At 38.4% G+C, this 12,218-nt stretch overlaps 1 protein-coding gene across 6 annotated transcripts in view; it reads left to right on the top strand.

Moving 5' to 3' along the window:
• Positions 1-12,218, top strand: part of ITPR2 (inositol 1,4,5-trisphosphate receptor type 2) — a 505,414-nt gene that overhangs the window by 29,400 nt on the left and 463,796 nt on the right. For 5 of the 6 annotated variants that reach the window (XM_030322010.1, XM_030322009.1, XM_030322008.1 and 2 more), the window contains exon 2: positions 8,982-9,052. The exons of the other annotated variant lie outside the window; for it this stretch is intronic. In XM_030322010.1, the coding sequence (XP_030177870.1) occupies positions 8,982-9,052 (71 nt within the window). The remainder of the gene's footprint in view (positions 1-8,981; positions 9,053-12,218) is intronic. 6 annotated transcript variants of the gene reach the window in all.

The raw sequence follows: 12,218 nt of genomic DNA, 5'->3' as shown, positions 1-12,218 counted from the left end.
CTGGATACACACAGTTTTTTTTTTTTTTTTAAGTTTTACTTCTTTTCTTTTTTTTTTTTTTAACATTTATTTATTTTTGAGACAGAGAGAGACACAGCATGAACGGGGGAGGGGCAGAGAGAGAGGGAGACACAGAATCGGAAGCAGGCTCCAGGCTCTGAGCCGTCAGCCCAGAGCCAGACGCGGGGCTCGAACTCGCGGACCGCGAGATCGTGACCTGGCTGAAGTCGGACGCCCAACCGACTGCGCCACCCAGGCGCCCCAAGTTTTACTTATTTTCAAGAGAGGGAGAGAGACAGAGCATGAGCAGGGGAGGGGCAGAGAGAGAGGGAGACACAGCACCTGAAGTAGGCTCCAGACTCTGAGATTTCAGCACGGAGCCCGATGAGGGGCTCAAACTCATGAACCATGAGATCATGACCTGAGCTGAAGTCACATGCTCAACTGACTGAACCACCCAGATGCCCATGGATACACACAGTTTTAACTTGAGAGCTAAATTTTCTCATAGCATTTGAAGAAATGATTCAAGTCTTCTGGCTTGTAGTGTAGATTCTGAGAAGCTTGCAGGCTAACAGTTGTGTTTTCTGTATCTGTGGATTCATATCTTTGACTAGCTCTGGACGTTTTCTCAGCCATTGTCTCTTTGAATATTGCTTCCCTTTCATTCTCTATAGCCTCTCCTTCCCGGATGTGAATTATATATGCATGGTAAGCTTCTCATCCTACCTTTTATGTTTCTTAACCCCTCTTTCATACCTTCTCTGTCCATCTTGCCCTCAGTTTCATTTTGAGCGATTCTTATGATTTATCTTCCAATCTTCCAGGTTATTCATTGGCTGTGTCTAATTTACTGTTTTAAACTCACCTACTTATTTCAACAATTATGCTTCATTAAAAAAAATTTTTTTTAATGTTTATTTACTTTTGAGAGAGAAAGAGAAACAGAGCACGAGTAGGGAAGGAGCAGAGAGAGAGGGAGACACAGAATCTGAAGCAGGCTCCAGGCTCTGAGCTGTCAGCACAGAGCCTGATGTGGGGCTCGAACTCATGAACCATGAGAGAATGACCTGAGCCAAAGTCGGACACTTAGCCGACTGAGCCACCCAGGCGCCCCATGCTTCATTTTTAGACATTCTTTATCAGATCTGTCTAGTCATTTTTGATTGCCCTTACTCTTTTCTCTCCCTCTTTTTAAATATCTTTTTGTTTTAAAATATTCATAATAGTTATCTTCTATTTTTTAGTTGATAATTATAATACCTATTGTTTTTGTTGATGCATGTATAGCAAGTTTTGCCTTGTCTTATTAGTGATTTTTAAAATATTTGATTTGAATCATATTTTAAAATATTTAAAAATACTTCTTTGAATTTAATCTGCAGTATAACAACTATAAACTCTGGACAAACCAGGTGGCAAAAACTCAGAAAGGAATGTCAATCTGGTAAAAGTAAACATCTGGACCTGAATTTTGCCTCATGAGCCGCTTTTATCAGTGCCAATGATTTTCTAGCTCTTGGCAGATGATTGAGAATTGACAGTATTAAGGTCAACTCAGCATCACTAAATAATTGACCTCAATTGGTAGAGATGCTCATCCATATCCTGAGAAAGGCATTTTGCAAATGCTTTGATTTCTATGAGAACAGTAATAGGCAGACTAGGAGAAAATGCTGCATAAACTGACTGATGATATTACTGAATTCGAACAGGGCAAGGAGGCAGGGTAGAGAGGATCAAGAAAAGGAACTTATTAGATGCAGAAGGAAGATCTGAAAAGAAAAAGTCATGATTTCTTTCTTTGCTGGATTAGGGCTTTAAGCTTTCAAAATATATGGAGAAATCCTTTCTGAAATCATGGTCAGATAGATACACATGTTTCTCTTTGAAAGGCAACGTGTAACCTAGTATTTCCCCATTCTCTCCCCCACCCCCATTTCATCAGCCATCTATACTCTGAAAATGATGGCTTCTTGCAGTGATTTCTAAAAAGGCTAATATGTGCAGACATTATTGCCTTTGAAGTCCACATGATACCTTTTTAAAAGGTCTGTAAGCCACTCAGGCTCTGATGGCACTGATCAAAAAATTTAAGCACAAGGTTTCCATGTGCTTTTTAGGGTTTCCATGCAGTAGTACTTCAAAATTTAGTGTTTATGCTATAATTTATATGTGATTTAGTTTGATTTAATATTTCATGGAAAAATAACTAAACATTTTAAAGATGTAAGAGCAAGCACAATTTCAACTTTGGAAGGAACCAGTTTTAGAAATATCGGCAGCAACAAACCTATGTATGATGGAAACGTTGCTATATAAAATTAAACATTCTTAAAATATTTGTGTCAGTAGAAAATGTTATTGTAGTAAGTCCTCTGAAAGGGGAAAATAAAGAAATAAAAGGGGAAGACAATGTTAAATTTTCTTGGTTTAATTTTTAGCAACCTCACATTTCAAATGGCAAACACAAGTAAAATCAGTTCTTGTCATCATAGACAGGCAAAATAGGAATATAGCTATGAGTGCATTTGGTATGTTGCATATGTTTTGCATTTACAAGGTAGAACACTTTTTGAAAAATATTTATTTTTGAGAGAGACAGACAGTGCAGAGAGGATGCAGAGAGAAGGAGACAGGATCCTAAGTGGGCTCTGCGCCAACAGCAGAGAGCCCAATGTACTCATGAACCTTGAAATTGATAGGGAAAAATTATGTTATAAGATGGCTGATGGGACTGATAAGGAAATTCCAGTCGCCGCCTGAAGATTCTCCTTCCAGGTTCTTCTTCCTGCCCCGCTTGCCGTGTGCCCCAAATTGCCACTAATGCAGAAGTAACAGACAATAAATTGTCCCCCATGCTTACGCTCCGGGGCTCAGAACTCTGGAGAGCGATCTCCTCGGAGCCTGCCGGTGTGAAATAAACCTCCTGACTTCCAAGATGTCCCAGTGCCCTTGGTTCTTCTGCTGGGTGATCCAGGCCAGGTTCTGTAACAAGATCATGACCTGAGCAGAAGTCAGATGCTTAACTGACTCAGGTGTCCCCAGGTAGAACACTTTTTGGCAGAAAGTTTTGGCAATGTTTTTTTCCCCTCTTTGCATGATTTTAATTCTTTATGGCTTTGTGCAGGGATAAGTCCGCAGGACCTATCAGATATAAGGTATTGGACATTTGTAGAATTTCCTTTTCAGTTTCCCTGATTTATGAGACAAATTAATAGGCATACAAACAGGAATAGGTTGGTTCCTTACTTGAGCAACTTGAGTACTGTAAGTAAAAAATGTCCATATTACTAATGATAAGGTCTTAAGATTTTATGATACCGAGCTCAGTATGATATGGCTCAGTTGTTTAAGTGTTGGACTCTTGATATCTGCTCAGGTCATGATCTCATGGTTTGTGAGATCCAACCTCATGTTGGGCAGAGCCTGCTTGGGATTCTCTCTCTCTCCCCCTCCCCTGCTCTGTCTCTCCCCCCCCCCCCCCAAAAAAAAAAAAAAGAGTTTACAATACCATGTTCTAAGACAATGAGTGAACAGAACAAGATTGCATACTGGTACTTTGCTTGGAGTGAGAAAATAATGCATAAGCTTAAAAAAATTGATACTAAACAGCTAAGTGTTCACATTACAGTTTGTAAAACATTAAACATGGCAGAATTTGCTATTGAAGAATGATACCACAAGCCAAACCTAGTTACAAAATAGGAGGAATGAAAAAGCTACAGGAATGGAAGGAACTTGTGAGGTCACAACTGCTCCATTTAAAAAGTAAGGCCCAGAGAGGTTAAATGACCAGTGTAAACACAGCTGCTTTTGTACTGGCAGACCAAGTATTAAAACTTAGTTTTTTTTTTTTTAATCCCCTTCTGTTCTAGTGCTGCTTCTAAATGAAGGTGAAAGAGGCAGGTGAATATGTGCTGGCATTAGGGGGCTGTGGTGATGGCTGGTGATGGGAAGGCGTGGGAAGGAGGGACAGTTTAGGTAAGAAGCCAGAGGATTACATAATTTAAGAGAGAAATCGATATGGCCAGCAAAGTGAATCCAGAGTTGGGGATAAAGTTATTTGTGGTAAAGTTCTCGAAGTACTTTAAGGGCAATTCCATCATGCTTATGAACCTAGCCACAATCCTAACCCCCATTCTTAGTAAACATTTAAAATAATACCCATTGTGGATTCCCCACTTCCCCTTTCCCCCCTAAATTCATTTTGTTTAAATGTGCTTCAGAGTCATTTCATTAGAAATGAACTGTATCACTTAGTGGTATAAGGATCAGATATATGTGGTAGGCAAATATCAGGAAAATAAAATACTTATTTTACTAAGTTTCAAACTAGGAATAGTTTCTTTCATGGTTTCTAAAGGAAAAAGATAGTGATTATTAACTTTAAAAATTAAGACAATTATCAGCAAAATTGAGTTTATTTGAGAATCACAGAATTGAGATTTGGATTATGCAAGCTGTGGCAGAGCCCTAGGCAAGTCCGACAAACGAAGGGGAGGACCATTATTTTATGGAGAAGAAGGAGGAAGTTGGGAGGGGTTGTCTTGATGAAAGTCCAGTGGAGAAAAGTATGAATCCAGGGTGATGATGGTTTCTCATTAGCTGAGTTGAAGGGTAGTTGATTTCTTACAGGAGATGCAGTGTCTTTCCTTGCTGGGGCCTGTAACTGATGATTCTTCCTGTTGATGGTTTTATGTTGGGGTCTATAATTGACAATTCTTCGTGTAATTGACCTTGAGTGTCCCCTTCCTATCCTCCTTCCTATCCTCCCTACTCCACTTTTGTGAGATTTCCCTTTACTCACATGACTAACATATTTTACCCATTATGTGGCATTTTCTTTGCAGTTGGAATAACAAGGGACTGGAGATCAAAGAATAATTTGCTTTCTGTTGGAAATCTTTAAAAAGATTTGATAGCATGTATTTTTATACAATAATTTACTTATACCCCATGCATGTTTCTCAAATATCTGTTGTTTAGTATTGCCTATTTATGCCTTCTATACAAATGGAAATAATATGGCATTTATTAGTTTGGGACTTGCTTTTTCTTAAGCTCAACTTTATGTCTTTGAGATTTTCAATGTTGTTGCATACAGCTGCAGTTTATTCACTTTTAAAATAGGTTATCTATTGTATGAAATTGTTCATTTAGTCATAATTTATTTATCCATGCTACTGTTGATGGACATGTTTTTCTCCACTTTTTGCTATCACAAACAATGCTGCCTCAAACACATTTGTACATATCTTCAGATGCATGTTTGCAAGGTTTCTCTAGGGGGATATATATATCCAATTAAAATTTAGTTCACATATATTTTTGATTCACATTTATATGTAAAATCATTCAAAGTAGCTATTGAAATCTCTTTACAGAGATATCTTGAAAGGTCTAATAGTTGAGTAATTTTTTTTCTTATGAATTAGAATGAACAAATAACTTACAGTTAAGATCTTTTGAAGAGAAGATATGAAGGATAATGGGTTTTATGATAGTTGAGTTTCAGTGACAGGTTGAGCATTTTGGACTAGCTCTGTAATTGCCTGATTTGGACATGAGGAGAATAAATACAGCCCACTGAAAAGTACACTGATATATTGGGTTGGAAGGGGCTATATGAGATATAGTTATTCAGAACAGGCTATCTTGGCCCTTTTCAGGATTTGGTATTTTTGATAATTTTCAGAAACACATCTGGATGGGAAATGTTTCCCACCCTTCCTTACATCTACTTTTAGGCAACTGTTTGTTGGTTCCAGTTAATTTTGACATACCAAAAAAAACGTCATTGACTTATTCGGTGATTCAAAAAGTCATCCAGTCATCTACTCAATTAATAATTATTTAGCACCTTTCACATTTGAGGCCTAATGCTTAAAGTTGGGCATATTATGGTGAGCAAAACAGATGGACCGACTCTCTTGGGACTTATAATTTATAGCATTAGAGACATATATATAAGTAAAAAATTATGATGGAGTGACAAGTTTTATTGACGGAGGGTAGCCTAGACTACTATGAGAGTGAAGAATAGGTACTCCTGATCCATTTAAGGAAGGTGAGAGTTTTTTTTTTTAAGTTTATTCATTTATTTTGAGAGAGAGAACTAAAGAGTTGGGCGGGGGGAGGAGCAGAGAGGGAGGAGAGAGAGAATCTCAAGCAAGCTCTGTGCTGTCAGCATCAGCACAGAGCCCAGTGTGGGGCTTGAACTCACAAACCGTGAGATCGTGGCCTGAGTAGAAACAAGAGTCAGACGCTTAACTGACTGGGCCACCCAGATGCCCTGAGAGATTTTTTTAAAAATATAGATTCTTGGTCCTGATCCCCAGAAATTTGGTTCTGTAGATCTGGACCAAAAAAACTTGTTGTTGTTGTATTATGTTGTTGTATTATGATGATGAAGATGATGATGATTTTAACTCCACACACAATCCAGCCAATTAGCCAAATTTAGAAAATACTGTGGGTGAGTGATTAAAATGGGCACTGATCATGGCAGGGTCTCTTAAATGAACTAGCTAAGGATGGAATGGATGGTTTTTAGATAATTTCTGCTCAGAGGCCAAAGGTTGATCTTTGTATTTATCCCTATTCAGTTGTAAATTCCTGTCTTAGGTTGTAAAAGTTAACTGCCCCAGTGGCGGGTGGGAGGGACTACCTGTACTGATAGTACACACACGGAAAGGACCTGGAATTGTTGGTTAGCTATAAACCTCAATGAGAGTCAAAGGTGGGCCTGTCTGCCATGGAAGCTGCCATGATTTTAGGACACATAACTAACTGTAAGCTTAGTATTAGAGAGAAGTGGGGAAGGGTCCTCTAGGGAGGATTCATTGGAGAACACATATGGACTCATGTGGGTAGTTTCTAGGTTCATGTGTAAGGGGCATGTTGACAGTTGAGGTGTATGAAAGGATGTTGATCTCCTTGACAAATATCCCTACGGAAAAGAATTAGAGAGAAATAGTTTCATTCATCCCAGAATAAGAAAACTTAGTCTACATCATTCCAGAAGAAAGAACTGGGACTAAAAAGGGAAAGTTATTTGGGAAGTAAGTCTCATTTATTCATCGACTCATTTATTCATATAACAAATATTTAGTATCTACCGTAACTCATTCCCAAAGTTGCTAAAGATATACTAGTAAACAAGATGGATTCAGTTCCTGACTTCATGAAGTTGCGATTTATTAGAAGATCCAGACAATTAAGCAAGCAGTTTAATGAAAATGTGATGAAAAGTATGGTAATGGGAAAGCCAGGATGCTATTTCCCCTCCATGTAAAACACCTTTGTGATATTAATACTATCAGAAAGATGGTAAATGATGAATACTCTGACCTTGGAGATAACTTAAGAAGAGGCTGTTGGGGGGTAATGAAGAAGTTTTGCCAATACCTACCATTAAAATCCTGTGTAACTTTTAGCATCAATGATTGTATATGGCTTTGTAACAGATTCACACTTCCTTGCTTTTTCCCCCATTCCTATCCTGTCCTTCCCTTTCTTCCATTCTCATTTGCAGTTATTTAAGGCTGTATGATGAAATGATTTTGTGATTTTCACAGATGTTTGTATATAAGGAACAGGGCCAATTCTTAGAACTGAAATCATTCGTAATTATTATGTTTCAATCTGGGCTATCATGTAATGGCTAGGCATAGTGTTTATGTAAATGCACTGTGATCTGATTTATAGCTTCAGTTTTTCCCATTCCTCTTGATGATTAATGAATGCAGATGGGGACTCTTAGTGGGCCTTATAGTGGAAGCCTATATATCTGGGGAATCGGGTGTGCACAAAGAATGAGTAGAATGTCAATGCTGTTTTTCATAGAACTTTTATGTGTTCTAGATAAGATTATGGTTGTTTTGATCATTATGTTTTGAATTCTCAACATGTCTTAAGTAATTAGAAGAGCTGACCTTTAATTCACAGCATTAAAAAAAATTAAATATTATGTTGTGACATTCTCAGGACTCTATGAGCCTTTCATATTTAGTGTTATAGGCTGAACTTGGATACTGTGAAGGTTTGGGTTTGCTTTCTCTTGACCCAATGTGACTTCCTGTTTCTAAGAAAAACAGTTTTAAAGACTTTTAAAAGGAATATCTTGCATGCTTGGCAGCTCTTGTAAAACCACATGTTAGTATACCAGTGTGAATGAAGTATATTATTTAAAGAAAGAAATATCAAAGAACCATATTGCTCGACCAAATTGGCATTTTGTTTTGTGGAAATTGGATGCCATAGAACAATCTGGTGATTTAGGAAGTGTCTGCTTTTGGTAACCAGATCAATCAGGAACCAAAAGTTTCATTTTGATTTGGTTAATCATCCTAAGTCAAGGGGACACTTGAGTCACAAATTGGGGTTTACTCTGTGCTGGAGTTGATGCAAAGTAGTGATTCTGGTTATAATGGTTTTCTGTTTGTTGCAACTTGGTCACCTACTTTGAAATGAATTCATAAATTTAGTAAATTACATGCATTCTCACAATATCCTGGAAAAAATCCAGTTATTCCTGCCACTTAGTCAATGAAGAAAATGAACGTTCGTGAAGAAGCTTTGATAGTTAGATAATTCTCTTTGATCAGGAGCTTCATGTCTCCTGGCTTTCAAGTCCTGTGCCTGAGAGCTTCTTTCTCTTGGTATTGTCCTAGAAGTTGGCTTCTCATAAATATTTTAATAGGCATTAAGTATGATTTTGTAACTACAAAGATGATTTATTCATTTGGTTAATATTCATCGAGTACCTAGTATGTATCAAGGTCTCTTCTAGAAGCAGTCTGTATGGTAAGGAATAAGGTCGGCAAGGCCTAAATCTTTTTATAAATTTATGATTATAAAAAACTTTCATGGTGGAAAATGGTATTAAAACTCTTTGTAAATATTTATACAATGGCCACATGCAGTCTGTGCTGTATGAACATGACGATGTTAACGATGTAAACACGCTTTTCTTCTAGGTTAGTGGATGACAGATGTGTGGTGCACCCGGAGGCGGGAGACCTTGCCAACCCTCCCAAGAAATTCAGAGGTAAGAAATAAATTTTTAACATATTTAAGATATATATATTTATAAAAATATATTTTTATTATGTGGCCAAAGGGCATGGGATCATTTTTTTTGTCTTAAAATAAATCATGCTAAAACTTTATTCAATGTGAAACTGTCATATATAAATCTGTCCACTGAAAATTTTTTCAAAAGTTTCTTCATTGTTTCTCTTCTTTTATATGTAGAAGGATTTACACTGGAAGAAGAGTTTCAATTTTTGTTTTGCTGGACAGTAGTTTATCTGTTGAAAGGAAATCTTGGTAATTAACTCTGAAAGGCTACTTTTCAAACCAATAAATACAGCCGAATATTTATTTGTGAGACTTATGCTGTAAATGTTAGCGTTTCATGATCAACTCTTCAGTGTAGCTTTGTAAAGTCTGTAGCTGGGTGACAGTGATTTGTTAGCTCAGCTTTTAAAATGTCACTTTGGATGGCATGTAATAACTCATGATTGTCTTAGAACTCCTTTCTAAGTATAATTTTTGTGTTAGCTTGGTAATATATCAACTGAGACATTGGTCATAATAGGAGACCAATTATAACTTGACTGTTATGAAGGAAGGATTAATGGAATCTGCAGAGAATCATAGACAAACGAAAACCAATAATTACAAGCTTCTCAAATCAATTTCATAGTTTGTGTGTACTTACAATAATAAAAATAACTTTGAAGGAGCACTCACTTTGAACACACTGTGTAAGCATTCCTTCTCATAATGGTGAAAAGCAGCTTTCATAGGGGATAAAAATCTGGAGAGAGAGAGAGTGGAAGGGATTCCCCAGATCCCCAGACCCAAGTCAGGGTGTGCTGCTTCCTACGCTGGGGAAGGATGTGTTCAACATTTGACAGGTATTTCCCTTGTTTCACTCCTTGTGATAGACACTTTCCATCCAAGTCTCATTATAAGAATATATATTTCATTTTATCCAAACTCAGAATGTTGTGGGGAGCACCTGGGTGGCTCAGTTGGTTGAGCATCCCACTTCGGCTCAGGTCGTGATCTCATGGTTCATGGGTTCGAACCCCGTGTTGGGCTCTGGGCTGACAGTTCAGAGCCTGGAGCCTGCTTCAGATTCTGTGTCTCCCTCTCTCTCTGCCCCTCCCCTGTTTGCACTTTGTATCTCTCTCAAAAACAAATAAACATTAAACTCAGAATGTTGTGGAGAGAGTGACAAAAACAATAGATAATTTTTGAGTTAAATTGGTCACTTTAAATGAGAAATCCAGATTTTTCTCTATGTGGAGATATTAACATAAAACAGGCTGTGGAAGATACACTGCCCATTGGAAGCACCATAAGGCTACGTACTAGGGACCCTCCCCTAGCCCTGGGCAGCGGAGGTGTTCTCTCCACCGTCCTCACTGAGGATGGACTCATGATAAAACTACGCTGAAGGAGAGTCAGCAGTGAGTCAGGTGAGTAGAGTGGTAGCACATTAAAGATAAAAAGAAAATTTTTCAGGGCAAACTGGGACAACAAATCTGTGTTTGTAACAGGAAAAAGCATGGGGTTCAGGTTTTGACTGTACTGCTCACTGGCTGTGTCATTGTAAGTAGGTCACCTAACCGCTTTGAGCCTCAAAGGACATTTGTCATTGGCTGATGGGAGCAGGGGTGGGTAATAACAAGAACAATGCCCACCACACAGAGCTTTCTGAGGCCTAAATCTTTCCAGAGAATAAATGTAAAGTGTTTTAAATCATTACAGAAATGAGAGCTAACTTATAATAGAAAGGCATCATGTATTTCCTTTTAACGTATTTGACTCTGCTCTTAGATTGTAACCTCTTTAGGGACAGGATTCTACTCTTTTCTTTTTGTGTTTTCCAGACATTTGCCCATACTAGACATCCAAAAAATAGCCATTAGATGCTTTTGGATGAGACACCCAAACTCTCCCTGGGGCCAAGTGACAAAACTTGGTTCCTGGGACTGCTCCACACTTCACTGCCACGAGATTGGATAGTCTTACTCCTCTGTTGGTAAGGGGGTGGGGGATTCCTCTTTCACGGATAACCGTCAGGGTTTGTGGCCACCTTTTTTTTCTTTTCCTTTTTCCCAGTGAAGTGAATTGTTTTAAAGCATTAAGATTATTTTAGTGTATGTGAAGGAACACCATGGTAACACTCTGTACCCAGTAGGTAATTATATACAGATGCTTGGTGTCATTATTCAGCGGGCGCTGGCTCAAAGTATGAATCACTCAGGTGCTCTAGCCCGCCCCTGGAAGGCTGGCTTTTCCTGTAATCTGATACTTTAGGTCATTGTCCTTACTAGTTTGCTCTTATTTTCTATCTTATTCCATTCATCATTGGAGAAGGAGGGCCCCCCCCTTTTTTTTATTGGGGATTTAGGGTTTCCTTTTATGTTAAAGCTTTGACTCTTTTCCGATGATTCTTGGAACTCTGTCATGGCAGAGCCGTGGAGGAGAATTCCGAGTTGGGCTTGCCTCTGCCTTGGTCTCCAGACTACTCAGAAGCCACAAGCAGGCCTTGTTGTCCCAGATGTCATGTTTTTCGGCATAACTTGTCCTCTTACAGCTCTTGCATTTCACCGTTCTCTGCCTGTGGTGTATTTCCCTGTGCCCTCTGGCTTTAAAAACCATTGCTTTTTCATAGATTTGCCGCCCAGCATCACCACCCCTGCATTTCCAGACTCCTCTGCCAAGTTTCCAGAGCACCCTCCCTTATTGTTACTTTTTAGATAAGGTGAAGAAACAATAGCATATCACAGTTCCGCTACACCTCAGTTCCTCTCGCCTCAGCCACACAAATGATATTCTCAAATTAATTTGGAAAGATTTTTGTTTTTCACAGTCTGTTATTTGTTCAAGTGAATCATATGGTTTTAGAGCTTCTAGGCAATTAGAAGTTAATCTACTGCAACTCCCCCAGTGTTTGGAATGAGGAGGCAAAGTTCCAAAAAGGTTAAAATGATTCTCTCCAATACACACAATTATACAACGAAATATTCTTTTGACTATGTCACATTGCCTCACATATGAACAGAGGAAGCTGAATTTTAACAAATAACTTCCCAAGGGCTATTTAAAACCCGATTGATAGCTATTTTTCAGTAGACACCACAGAATCAGACTAATAGTAACAGAAGCACAGTGGCTTTCTCTTGTGAGTGCAAAAT

The sequence above is a fragment of the Lynx canadensis genome, chromosome B4 (assembly GCF_007474595.2).
Source record: "Lynx canadensis isolate LIC74 chromosome B4, mLynCan4.pri.v2, whole genome shotgun sequence".
In the NCBI taxonomy this organism is placed as follows: Eukaryota; Metazoa; Chordata; class Mammalia; order Carnivora; family Felidae; genus Lynx; species Lynx canadensis.
This window is presented reverse-complemented; position numbering and strand designations above follow the sequence as displayed.